The 13,912-nt window shown below is 43.1% G+C and overlaps 1 protein-coding gene across 1 annotated transcript in view; it reads left to right on the forward strand.

Moving 5' to 3' along the window:
• The window catches only part of LOC142903534 (protein diaphanous homolog 3-like), a 103,448-nt gene extending 90,232 nt beyond the window's left edge, over positions 1–13,216 (forward strand). Inside the window, exon 28 of the mRNA XM_076049224.1 lies at positions 11,904–13,216. Within this exon, the coding sequence (XP_075905339.1) occupies positions 11,904–12,268 (365 nt within the window). The 3' untranslated portion in view covers positions 12,269–13,216. The remainder of the gene's footprint in view (positions 1–11,903) is intronic.
• Positions 13,217–13,912: the final 696 nt, after the last annotated feature.

Here is a 13,912-nt window from a genome sequence, read left to right on the forward strand (position 1 = left end):
TTAAACTCAACTGGGCTGCCCCGTCACTTCATTTGTTCCCTCACTGATTGCCTCCCTCGCTCTCTCACTCTCCCTGCATTAGTGTAAGTGGTTCTGGCTGACCTTGACGAGGGTAAAGCCATCTTTCTAACTGCATTGATATGTCATAGAGGTCCGTTGTGGAACCTCCGCGCACAGAACCGTGTGAACTTCTTGTGTAACATTACCCCCCCCACACCCTCCACGCCCCCCACGCTTCCCCTTGCCCGCCACCACCACATTCTTGTTTTTCAGATGTCCTCTAGAGAAAAAAAAATGTTTTCCTATAACTTTCCCGTTTCCTGTCAATGCTCTGGGTTCCTTGCAGCCAAGAATTAGGAAATATCAATGCCAATGATGTGAGCCATACATGGATGGGTTGTTAATTTAATATGAGACTGAGTTTAGACATGATTTATCGTTTTTGTCTTTTCTAATTTGTGAAGCCAAAATGTGAATCACTGATTTACCTAATTTTATCATAACAGCACAGTCATAATAAGTCCTTAAGTTAAGTTAATGTAATGTAATGTAATGTAATGTAATGTACTATAGTAAAACATACATAGGAGATGTTTAAATTAATATTTCATTTTAAAAGCATGCTTGTGTCAAAAATGAGCATGCTGTCAGGCTGATGGCGCTCCTTGTGCACCTTGTGTCTTTTAATAGTTGTGCCAATATATACTTACAAATACATTTCTCTTTCGGCAGAAACCACTTTCATTTTTCTTGTATTTAGTTTATTTATTTATTTATTCATAGCATGTCACCCGTCCTGAACCATCTTGACCTGATGTTTTGCCTGTCTTTCACATTTCACCGTGGGATGAGTTCATTTGATCATTTTTTTTCCCTTCCTCCAACTGGTGGGTGTTTGCGTACATGCACGTGTGTGTGCGCGCATGCAAGCACGCCTGCCCACAGGCTCTTTCGCGAGTGTTTCATGTTTATTATTCAAAGATCATGTCTGAAATCGAGAAGAAGCATAAAATATGCATATTGTTGAATTCAGTTGATAGCCAAATATAAATCCTCTTTCGTGCTTTATTAGTGGCTGGCATGTATTCATTAATGTGTTGTTCATTTCTCCAGTGTAGAGTGATTACCGGTACATTCAATACCATTTAGTTTTTGTGACCATAGTTGACTTATCCCTTTTCTTTCATTATTCTATTATTATCAAAGTTTTAAGTAGAACTAAGCCAGCGTGGCTTTGATCGCAATGAAACTGTCCTGTCAGCAGCTGGCCTCACTTGCACTTTGCCTTCACTCATCTTACTTCGTCTTGTCAAACATTGTGCTCTTTTCCTCTCTTTTTGACACCAGTTTAGATTCTAATGTGGGAGGGGAAGAAATGGTCAACTTTCATCTTTAAATGGTTGTTTTTGAGATTCTTTATGAGGCTGAAAGTCTGAAAGGCTTTATGTGAGCATAATAGCCTCGTTCACAGAAATGGAAAGGAATTGTGAGTTCCAGAAGGTAGGAGACGAAAGGAAGGCAAATGAGATAAAGTAAGGAGGAGGAAGTGTGCACTAGTTTGAAAGGGAGTGCAAACCCTTTGTTGATGCAAACAGGATGGTTACCAGATGGGTTTTGTCAGCGGGCGAGGAGAACAGAAAGAGGGAAATAGTTAAGAGATGGAGGCTGATGTGGCTGTCTGTAATGCGATATGGCAGATGTGATTTTATTTTTAGGACACAAGGCCCCAGAACGATAGGTTTTATAGGTTTTGAGTGGGTTGATCTTTTTAAATATTCAACTTCAATGAAATATGGAGCATGACTCCAGGCTGTTTGGAATTCATAAGTCTGTTTGGCAGAACTGGCCTTGCATATTGAGAGCTGTCAGAGTCTGCCTAAGTGTTAAACACAGGCGTTTAGCTGGCAGTCAGGACAATGGCCTCCACTGGAACCTTAAATATTGAATTACCTATTGGTGTCACATGGGAGTTTTCCAGAATATCGTGTAGAAGAGTATGGTGGTGTTGCTACGGTAACTGAGTATGGGGTTCTTTAATTCAGCTATTAAAAAAAAAAAAATCAATCTTTCTTTGTATCTTGCATAAATGAATGCTAAACCAGTTGATTAAATCATATACCGTACATTGAACTTTAGCAAGTTTGAAGTCATGCAAATTAAGTGAAAAAACCTCATGATTTCATGAGAGTGCGACAGCACAGCGTCAGTTTTTTCCCTGTTTGTCTCAAAAGCCTTAAACTGATTTTTTTTTTTTTTTTTTTAAGACATTGGAGCTATTATATTGTTCAGTCAATAATAGTTTTGTCAGGTTTTAAATTATTGAAGAAAATAAAAACAATGTTCAATAGTTCTTCCAAATTGAATCCAAACTATCGAAATTTATGATCAATCCTTCAATAAAGACAAACAACAAAATAACTTCTTTGTCAACCAAATTTTGATTGCACCCACTTTCCCCAAACAGCCTATTTGAAGATCTTTTTTTCATGGCAGATTGAAGAATTTTTTTGCTTTATTAAAGGCTTCCTACAAAGGAAAGCTGTGCTTGAGCATCACTGTAGTTGTATGATGCTTTGCATTTGCTGCACCAGTCGTGCCCCACGATGCGGCTTTATGTCCAACTACACGCCTGCACCACGGCAGCCACTCTTTCTCCTACTGTGAACAGTAGGCTGTTGTTGCTTTGCACCTCATGTAGAAAGAAAGGATGTTAATTCTTTCACACATTGTGTTGGGCTTCATACCTCACAGCCTGAGGTAATTGGCCCAAAGCTGGTTAGTGGTGCCCCTGACTCATTTCAAGACTCTTTAAGCCATAGATCCCAGACTGTGAAATAAATGCACTTCTCCTTCCTTTACGTCCATTGAAACCTGCAGACGCTATAAAATGGCAGTTGGACTTTCCCCGCAGTGCGAGAGCACTTTTTTTTTTTTTTTATGGCTTCTTGAATCCACCTCTAATGTGTTTTTTATGTTTTCTAGGGCCTTATTATTGTTTGTGAGCAGCCACTGTCTCTGAAAGGTGCTGCATTAATAATCTTTACTTACTTAATTCATGCCAGAGGCTGCAGAGTGCGCCGGACGCACACCTGTATCAGTGGGAAAGCCAGTGTGTATCAGAGTGTGTAACTCGGTGATGAGTGTCTGTCATGTTGCCTTGCTGTGTTTTTGTGTGATGTTTGCTTTTTATGAGCGTGCAAGTGTTTGCGGGAGGCAGAGGGAAGTATAGTACCCAGGAAGTGATGCTGATCCTGTATTAGAACATTTTCAGTCCATTACCCAGCACAGAGATATAATTAGAGTAAAGCAGGAGTAAGAGTCCCGGCTGCTGCAACCATCTGCCAAGTGTCTTTGGTCTTTGTAATAACACTGGGCCGTCCTGTTTCTTAGAATAAGTCTTACACATGCTGATACGTTTATTGGCTTGTTTTATTTTGTAAATTGTATATGTGTCCCAACCATTCTTTAGTTAGTTAGTTATTTTAGGTGCAGAATAATTAAAGTGGTTGTAAATAGTATATGAATGATTTAAACAACCTTCAAATAATGTGACTAATTTAACTCTGTAAATGCCATTTTAGTGTATTTTTTCCACATCGTGTTAAAGAACCTTGGGTGCCGTCATAAAAGCAATCAATTTCTGATGTGACTGCCTGAATTTACCTTTCTGCAAGCAGACGGAATATCAAAGTATTTTCTTCCCGTGCTCCTTCTCCACCAACATTGTGTCTTTTATCAAAAATGAACCATTTCTCACTTTCTCTAAAGGCACAATTATCGTGATTGCCATGATTCACACATCTCTCGAAACTACTTCCTGCAATTGATGATGTGCCAGATGGATTGCGCGGTCCATAAAAACAGAAGCCTTTCGTTGTTCATTTTAATTGTTTTCTCAATAGTGTTTCTCATGCATCGCGAGCCAGCAGCGTGCGCCGGGTAGCAGTACTAGTAGCGAGGAGCCGGGCTGCCTTTTGAGACATTGTTAGATGCACCAAGGCGTGCTAACACAATGTCATGCTCGGCTGCAGCTCACGGTGGCTGGGGTTCACACTGAACCACAGAGGACTGGAGGGACATCCAGCTCAGCCCTTTGACATCTGAGGAAACCTTCTTGGATTTTAGTCGCAAGCCAGCCCTGACTTATTCATCACCTTTCTCTTTACCTTATGATTGCAAGCAGGACTCAATCAATCATGTGCAGATGGGCCTGGTGGGTGAAAGAGGTCTCTCGAGCATGTTTGGGTCCCTAAGTCCAGTGTCATTTATGCAGATGTACGGATTTCTTTATGGTTGAGTCATAAAGGGTGTCCTATAAATGTCAAGAAACTGAACTTAGAAACTTGAACCAGGCTGCTTTAAATCCAAGCTTTGTCTGCTGTAGTTGGACATTACTTCCAATGTGGCTTGAAAAAAAATCTCCTGTTTTCCAACTGAATTATCAAGCTTTTTTTTTTCCATAAAAAAAAAAGAAATCCAACAATATAAATTGTAAGAGCACTACTCCAAAATCCACTTGCAATACATTTGAATGATCGTGTCTGGAGGATTGTGTAGACCTGATGCATTTAAAGTGTCTTGACAGTGCCTTTGTTGTCGTAATTGGCACGGTTTAAAAAAAATTCTGAGAAAAAATCTGAGAGAACTACTAAACCCCAAAACAATATTATGCTTCTGAGAAAGCAGCAAATGGACAGTTTGGCAGCTGGAAATTTTTCACGTTTTTGTCCGATAAATTACTGATAAAATTATAATACACAGTTATTCTGCTATTCACCCTCATTCTCAGGTCAGCAACTAGCCTAACTAGAACTTTTCGTATAAAAAAGTGCCATCTAGCCGTGTATTGATAGAAGAATGGACATAATTATCTAGGAAGCGGAAATGAGACTACATTGTACACTCCTACGCGTCCTTCCAAAAGCCCTCCAGATGAAATTATAATTATCCAATTAGCCTTAAATCCATTCTGTTAAATACTTTATCATGTGTAACAGTTTTTCTCTCTCAACATAGCTTGGGAAATTGCCTCAAGAGAATGAAACATTAAAGTGGACCAAGTTTTAGGACCGAGAGCAGTGGTACTTTCCCTCACAGATTGTTTTAGTGCAAACTCAACAATCCATTCCCGTACCTTCTTTGTTTTCTCTTCTGTTCCCTTATTCCCCCTCCCCCCGCTCTATTCTCCCCTCGTCTTGTCCAAATCATAGTCATCATCTCCAAATGTCAATGCCAATGTCTCAAGGCTGTTTGCTCTGCCCATCTTGTTATCATCCCCCCATCATCCTATTTCTTCCACCGCTGGCCTCCCTTCCTGCCCCTTCCATTGCTTGTTTGCTACTCCTTATTCCTAATCTCCTTTGCTCTTTTTTGGATGTGACAGGGAAGTGAGACTGATGCCTCTGCCCCCTGAGATTACACACACACACACACACACACTTGTCTGTCTTTCTGAGGATTTACATTAAATTCCATTAATTCTCCATTCCATTGTGCCTCTAACAAAAACCCAAACACCCAGAACCTGATTCACTGAGATCCCAAATAAGCCATGCAAATAAATTTCCCACGCTCACAGTTTGCGGGTATTGTTGCTTTGAAAGCTGCGGGTGATGTACAAAGTCTGCCAACAGGCGCCAAAGTGGCAGATACCGCCCTGTTTAAATAAGGGTTTTACCTGCCTAACCGGTCCTCACTGGTGAGAATATAGAAGAGCAGAGTGCTTACAAGTGGGAAAAAATAATTAAAATTGCAGCCATTGAATTGTAACCCCAGACTGCACAGTCTCACGTGAGGTAATCGCTCAAAACCTCTGTGGCGCCGCTGTGTCCTCACTGGAGACACCCGGGGCGGCGCTGTGTTCACCAGGCAGCTTTTCATACCAAAGCCCCAATTGGGTAAAAGTGATGTGAGCAGGAGAAAATAGCGCCTGCTTTTGGGCCATGATGTATTTATTTTGATTGAGATGTTTTCCTCTTTTCTAAGTACTCTATAAGAAAAATAAGGCAAATGCATTTCTGAAACGCCTTATAAGAAATGGATTTGAATCAGATTGCAAGTGTCTGCAGCCCATGTTTTGTGTGCGCAAAACAGCGCCAGTTGAAGGGTTCCTATAATGGAAAAACTGCAGTTTTCGCCCACACCAAGAATAAAAAATCACAACTTGCATATTTCTACATGGGCTGGCTTCATCTGTGTTACTGCGCTGAAACAGCCCATTCAGATTTCTAGAACACAATTCAACCTGCTTATCACAGTAAGAGCTAGTAGCCATCTCCTCCATTAACTAGCGCTAGCAGTAAGCAGCTGGCCAGTCTCATGGGAGAGGTGCCGCTGTTCTAAGGTGGAGCCCCAGATGGAGCAGGTAGGAGGGCGAGGGGAGGATGAGTGAGGGAAGCACTCGTTGTGTAAGGCCTGAAGCTCAAACTAGGAGGCAAACAAACCTTGTTTCCTTTTTTATTGTTGGAAGTAGACGACCAAAATCATTTTTTTGTATCTGGAAATTGGCCTAGCAGGGCCCCTTTAGTCGTGGCCTTTCAAATGTCCTAAATATAAACGCAAAAACAACCAGTAGATCAGTTTTAGAATTTGTGTGTGCTATGACATTTCTAAGGTTTTTGGTTGATTTTTTTACAGCAGCAAACCTTGAGTAAATCAGGGCCCTTAACGGCCTCCAAACAACTTTAACACACACGCACACACACAGGTTTAAATATATTGAAGATTCTGCTCTCAGTGGATGGTGTGTAGCCAGGTAATGGTCTTTAATTACAGCCGCTCTAATGCATACCGACAGCCCAACAAGCCGTCTGCTCCCTTTTACCTTCAACGGGGCTAGCTGGAGGACATTCCGGCTCCATGTTTCAGTCTTACTTTCATAGAAACGGACAGATAGTTAAAGACATGGAAAGGGATTCTCCTTTCTGTATTTTTCAATCTGTTTTTAAGTTTTATTCTATTCAGAGCTGCACATTACAAAAAATGCAAATAAAGTATAATTTTGATGCTGGGAACCTGGAGAGGTATTAACATATAATAATAATATAATACAATTACGATTTGTAATGAAAATATGTAGGAAATCGGAAAAGAGTTTTGTGTTAACTAACTTCACAAACTCCTTTTGGATTTCCAAGAAAGCTGTCTACAGCTGCCATGTGATTCATTGCATGTGTTTTAAGAAAATGTCTGCAGAGAGAGGGAGCAGTTTCGGTGTTCATATATATCTTTCTTGAGCCTGCATGACCAGTCTCCTCTTAAAGCGATCAAACACTGCAAACTTGATAAGAGTGAAGAGAAAGGGGGAGGGGCGAGAGATGAGAGGAAAGACTCATCTGCATCTGTATTTGAAGTGGCAAATGCAAATGGACTAAATGATCTGACGGCGGGGGGGAAGTGAATTCCTCTCTGCAGCTATTTGCAGACAGGGAAAGAAAAGTACTTTTTCTATTGGACATTGCCTTTTAGTCTGCCAGTCTCTCAGACATTTAATGAAACCACCATGGCTCAGTTTTGAAAACTCATGATGATGTTCTCAACCCATTCCAAGTGTGAAGTTGTCTGTTTTTCGGGGGATCTCACTTGTCTTCTGTTGCGAAAGGACTGTCAGGAGGCAGCTAGAAGGCTGCCGGCTGTGCGCTACGTTTTCCACTGTAAAAGCCGAGAACACGAGGAGCCGTAACGAGCTCAGTGTGCCCAGAGTTTTTCATCTGTCTTTCTCTTCCCAGCTGCTGTCCACTACGGTGAAGACAGACAGAACTTTTGTAAAAGACTTGTAGATTTGACTGAGTTGTGTTGTTCTCCTGCTTTACGGAATTTGAAAATACCAACCTATGGGCTTTTTCTTGTGTGTTGACCTACAGACCTTTGCTGCATGGAGAGAGCGTCTGTTCTCTCCATGTAGATTCCTTCCCACTGTCACATTGTCACCCTGCCTGTGTGGCTTTAACAGTGTGGGAAAACCACTATGAAAGAGGAGCACTGCTGCAGGCCAGACCAAATCCAGGCTCTGTTTGAGCCTTTGAGCTTCTTAAAAACTTTGAGGTAGCGAGAGGAAACGACGAGCTGAGTTTCCCATGGATCATTTTCATTAGAAGCAGCAAACACAAGTGAAGAAAGATTTTTCATGATTGAATGTCAAATGTATACTGCTGCTAGCTAATAAACGACCAGGGCGACTCTGCAGTAAAGTGGTATTTAATAGCACGGCGGTAAGAAGAGAAAATAAAAGTCTAAAATCAAGTGCCAAGATGTTGCAGAAGTGATAAATGTTGTTGGAAAAAAGAAACGATTTTGACAATGTTTGCTTTCAAAGAGAACACTTGGACTTGGATCAGCAAGACAAACAAACTGACAGAATAACTTATATGCATTCAATTTTGTTCTTTAGGTTATTTCCTTACTGCCCGTCATTTCTGTTAGAAGTGAGAGGGGACTTTATAACCTGCACTACAGCCCATTGCCAGAGGGTGACTGATGTTTCTTTTTTTTATTACCATTTGAGTGGTTGCACATTATGCAGAATTAGCTTCGCCTTTGCTTTTGACAAAAATGTGTCTCTCGGTCCCCTTCATCTTTTGCTCGCCCGCCTTTTCAAACAGTGGCTGTGTAAGTGTGTTAACCAAATAAAAACATGCACATTATTTTCTACAATGTGCACTCAATAGTCTCAAGCTACTCTGTGATGGCATCACCGTCGGTTCTTTGATACAACACAATTTGAAAGTAGGATTCAGGATTTTACCCCTTGCTAATATGATTGCGAGGCCACATATGCACTTCATAGTGATATATGTAATTGGAAAAGTAGGATTTAAAAAAATATATATATATATTTACATCTTGGTCTGTTCACCGGTTTGGAGGAGCACGGGCCCCCGACGTGAAGTTTGTTCAGCTCCGTGCGTAATTTCTCAAATTCCCCTCCGGAGATCATAATAGGGTCAGTGTCATTCGAATTGAAAATGGAGAAACATGTCGACGGGTTATGAAGTGAAAAAAGTGCTCAAGGCTGTGGCTGAACTGTCCAAGTTGGCCCGAGGTTTCACCGAGTAGGTGTTAACAAGGCTAATGCGGTGTTTGTAATAAGCAAGAGAACGTGTCCAAACTGCAGCATGAACCAACCCTTTTTGAATATTTCTGGATGAGATTAAATAGTTAAGCAGTTGTTACCATTTTAACAAGGGCGTTTTAATATTTGCCATCTGACGCACCAAAGGATTCCATGCAGATGGAGATGCACTGGCCTCCAGAGCAGCAGTGAGCCCTGTAGCCAATCTTTTTCTTATTCTTCAGTCGTCATTTTTTTCCTTCTTTTTTCATTTCTTTTTAGCGTCTAAATTCTTATCAAAGTGCCTCTAAGGGATGGTGGCTCACCCCTGGAATCACAGCATGTCTTCAATTAAACACCGTGTACTTTTTCTCGAAATCCGCCCGATTCTCTTGTTAAAAGCAACGCTTGTCTGGGGGTTGAAGGAGCTGCAGCCTGAGAGATGAGGGGTGTTTTACATCTCGCAGACGTGTTTTACCCCTTGGATGTAGGTCCGTTTGGAGGAGCTGGCCGGGCTTCAAAGCGGCCAGCCAGCAAGGTGTCACAGGCGAGCAGATTGAGAAGAAACCGGACTTGCCAGCACTTTGATCATGCTCACCAGTAGAGGTGTGAGCCCCGCTACAAAGGAGAGCACTTTTGGATAAAAGGTCTCATTGAAATGTGGGTTTTATCATTTGTTTTTGAAGTGTAAATGCAGGTGTATTTATACATCTTTACCTCCCTCCCTGCGGCATGTGGCCGCTACATTGCATCACATTGCACGTCTATGGAATCATTTCTAAGAATATTTTTTTCATCCTATTTATTTTTATTAAAAATATTTCCCTGATAATGTATAGGAAATAAGTAATGCTTGGAATGAGTTCTGCCGGTGTTTGTTTCTGGAGTATCTCAAAAGTGTAAACCGTACTCGGGTCAACATTTCTGCACAAACGCAAACAAGTCGTTAAAATGCACGTCGTTTAGTCCACACTTATTCGCTTTCTCAACATCACGCCAGAAAGGGGGGGGGTTCTCCCCACCAGGCCAGCACCCTGATAACAGAGAGGCGAGCCTGCAGCGGAGATGACAGGTTTGCAGAGAGAGGAGGGGAGTCCGGATAAGGGAGTGTGGGTGCACGGGGGTGTGACAGCGAGCTGTAATTGTCATCTTTTACAATCGCGGCTGCAGCAACAGGAAGGCAGAGGGAAAAAAAAGCCTTAGATAATTAGACTCGACTGGATTTTCAGCTGTGGTAAATGTTCAGCTACAGCGCAGAGACATCACACTCAATTTATCCCTTCACAGTCTCTACCCAACCTCCCCCCGACGCCCTGACTCCCCCTGCTGGCTCCCGCTTGCCCAACGTCCGTCCTGTGCGAAACGTGAAAGTGTTTTTCGCCGGCGTGCACGCACGCACGCACGCACCCACCCATGTGATCATCGTCTTTGCTATTCTTCATTTTGCAGTCAGTTTCCTCCTGCCTTTGCCTTAATCTTTCTTTCTTGGTCAGAGGTTGTGTTCAGGGACGTCGCTTGTCATCCGTCAGCGCGGCCCATAAAACACACTGTCATGACTGACTGGCCGCGCTCCAAACTCATTACCGATTGGCTGACAGAGCGGGGCGCTCCGTTCTGCTCGGCTGTGTTTGACTCCTGTTTGCCAGACGTTTAATGCTCGGGAAACTTTAAATGCGACGGCGTCTCTCTCCTCGCGCCACTGTCCCCCCCCCCAGTTCCACCCCCGCCCCAGCCTGGCGCTCAAGGTCACATGAATATGGATTTTTACCTACTCCCTTGCACATACCGATGATGAAGTCTAGGATCTGCTCAGAGGGATTATAATTCAGAACCCCGGTCTGATCCCAGGCTGTCGCCGCACTCTGCACGTCTGCCTGGGTTTGTGTGCGTGTTTTAAGTCGGGGAAACCAAAGCGTGAGTGGGTGGGGGGAGGAGGAGGAGGAGGAGGAGGAGGAGGGCAATGAAAATGGGAAAGATGAAGAGGAGCCTGCAGGAGTCAAGAGTGGAGGAAGGAGAATAGATGGTAGTGGTGGTGCTCAGAGGTGGCAACATTCTGCACCGGAGTAGAAGAAATGGATACAAAAAAGTGTGGTGGTAAAATTAAAAACCCTGATTCAACTCCTTTAATCAAATAAAAGTGAGAGAGCACAGGCTCTGAAATGTGGTTCAGTGGAACAGCACAACACGTTGTTCCAGTGTCAAAGTAAAAAGTCATCTCAAAGAGAAAATTTCAACTAAAGTACGGATACCTGGGAAAAAAAAAAAATCCACTTGCTGTAAGTACTTGATTTTGTACTTGGTTACTTCCCACCGCTGGCGGTGCTGAGTTGAAGGGTGTCAGGTGCGGAGACGGCGACCTTGTGTCGCAGCGTCTCGGAGCTTCAGCGGCGGTTGATCAGCCGGATCCATGTCATGTCGGCGAGCTCGCTGCTCGGCTCAGCCTGCCGCAGGAGATCACTTCCAATCAGTGTTTGTTTACTCTGCCGCTGCTGTGTGTGTGTGTGTGTGTGTGTGTGTGTGTGTGTGTGTGTGTGTGTGTGTGTGTGTGTGTGTGTGTGTGTGCATACATGTGCAAGCATTGTTTTTGCTGCCTGATGATTTGTTTATGCGTCCCGCTATGTTTTCTTCCGCTTGCCGCCGCCGCTGCCGCTGCAAGTGTCGGCATTTGCGTGGCTTCTCGCTGCGTTAATTAATTTCCCAATCCGATTAACCCCCACCACGTCTCCCGTTTGCTTTACGCCGCTGCTTATCGCCGAGCGGCATCGTTCCCCCCACCACAGGCAGCCAGCGCCGCTCATCGCCTCCTTTCTTTCTTTCTTTCTCTGCCTCTCTCTCTCTCTCTGTCACCTCGCAGAAAACAACAGGGCACATTTGCAGCGGTGTCGCTCTCGGCAGAACATCGCCGCGGGTTCAGAGGCGGCGAGAGCGACTCACGGTTGCAGCAGCGAGGCCCGCAGTGAGCCCGAGGGTCGGCCGCCCGCCGCCGCCGCCGGTCCGGAGCCAGCTCGGAGGTACAGGAACCCCGCGGCCAACAGCTGCTGGCAGGACAGGGAGAGGGTGATCGAGAGAAGGATGGTGAAAGCTGTTGAGCGGGAGCCGGAGGTGGGGGCGGAGCCTCCGGCCTTCCCGCCGACCGCCGCCACCACTGCGGTCAGCAGCTGCAACGCTAACGGAATGTCGGACGTAGAGGCTCTCCTGGCCAAACTGCGGGCCTTGTAACGCTTCCGTTCACACGTAGCTTAGCAGTTAGCAGTGCAAGTGTCAGTTAAACAACCATTAAACACACACACACGCACTTGCGAGCAATACTTATTGTCTGTCTTTATTTTTTTACTATTCAATCCATAATCAAAGGCACGGGACCCTGATGACCAAACGCAGCGGTACAGTCACAACAATCCATTTTAGATGGAGCCAAATATATTTAAACTTTGTTTAGCTGGCCTCACTGAATAGCTTGAGCAGTGGTTCTGTACACACATGTTCAACAGGGGGGAGAGTGAATGCCTGATCCACTCAGCAGTCTCTCATCTCCTCCTGTCGTCCACTGCCAAGACTTTTGTTTTTGTCCAAAACAAAATAAATGTTTGGGCTTTTTTTTTGTCTGACAATGCGGCATCGCTGAGCACTTTCCTGTCATCAGTGTGTAAATGGTTGTGTTCATGTTGACCACCACCCCCACTTCCTGTCTTCTAGTGTTGCGCTCTCTTTTATGCCTCTGTCCTCTGAAAAAAATGTATATTTGTGTATTTGTGTCGTACCTCTTAAAAATGTTCAACTGTTTTCCTTTCCTGAGTCTTTTTTCATTCTGAATGTATTTTATATGCAAAGACACAAACTGTATTTTCGTCTGAAAGAAGTGCTTTCTAATATATATATATATATATATATATATATATACACATATATATATATATATATATATATATATATATATATACATATATTATGATAAACAAAAGGGAATGAATGGCTAAAATTCCACCATGTGGTTATGCATTTGACTGACACATCTTTCAACAGTGTGTGACAGCATCTCCAACTGATGTGAATTATGAAGCATATTCACTCAGACAAAGTTTGCTGATTTGCTGCTCTCCTGCATTCCAGTTGAATCACTCACATCCCAAGCATCTTTGCATACACAATAAAATGAATATAAAAACATCTGTTGATTTGCCTGTATTTTGTAATCCCCTCGAGACTGTTTTGTCCGGGACCAACACAACTGGTCCCAGACATTTTTTGTAACTCCAGGCCAGACACTTCAAGCTGATGTTGAGAGCAGTTCAACTTTTCCATCAAGAAGACCGTGAGCTGCCTGCAGCCACACTCTGCCACAATATATATATACTTCAGAAAGATTGAGACACTTTAACCATTTGATAAGTGACCATCCTTTTTGCAATATTTCAAAGTTTTAAACATCTTAATTACACGTTTCATACACTGCAAATTTAACACTGTTAATTTACGAAACATTCATTCATTCATCTTCCATACCCGCTTATTCCCGTGCTCAGGGTCAGGAATAAGCGGGTATGGAAGATGAATGAATGAATAATTTACCAAAAAAGATATAACCTCAGTGAACTTTGGGTGAGATAATTGCACAATCATCAGTAAATCATGTCTCTTCTATTTTTGCTTAAATTGAATACTTCCATGTGAAAGAACTTTAAACTGAACCCTGAATAGACGAGAGAATGCAGACATGGGAAGGAAGCGATTTACATCTCGTGGGAGGAACAAAGCGAAAACCAAAAAACAAAACAAGACTAATGAATTAAGTAACCTGCTCTCTGGAGTAGTAGAGTGCACAGGGTGCACCCAACGTGAAAGTATAACCACCGTCCCCCGGCA

Source organism: Nelusetta ayraudi, unplaced genomic scaffold (genome assembly GCF_046127955.1).
Source record: "Nelusetta ayraudi isolate G7.1 ecotype Tasmania unplaced genomic scaffold, CSIRO-AGI_Nayr_v1 ptg000005l, whole genome shotgun sequence".
Classification (NCBI taxonomy): Eukaryota; Metazoa; Chordata; class Actinopteri; order Tetraodontiformes; family Monacanthidae; genus Nelusetta; species Nelusetta ayraudi.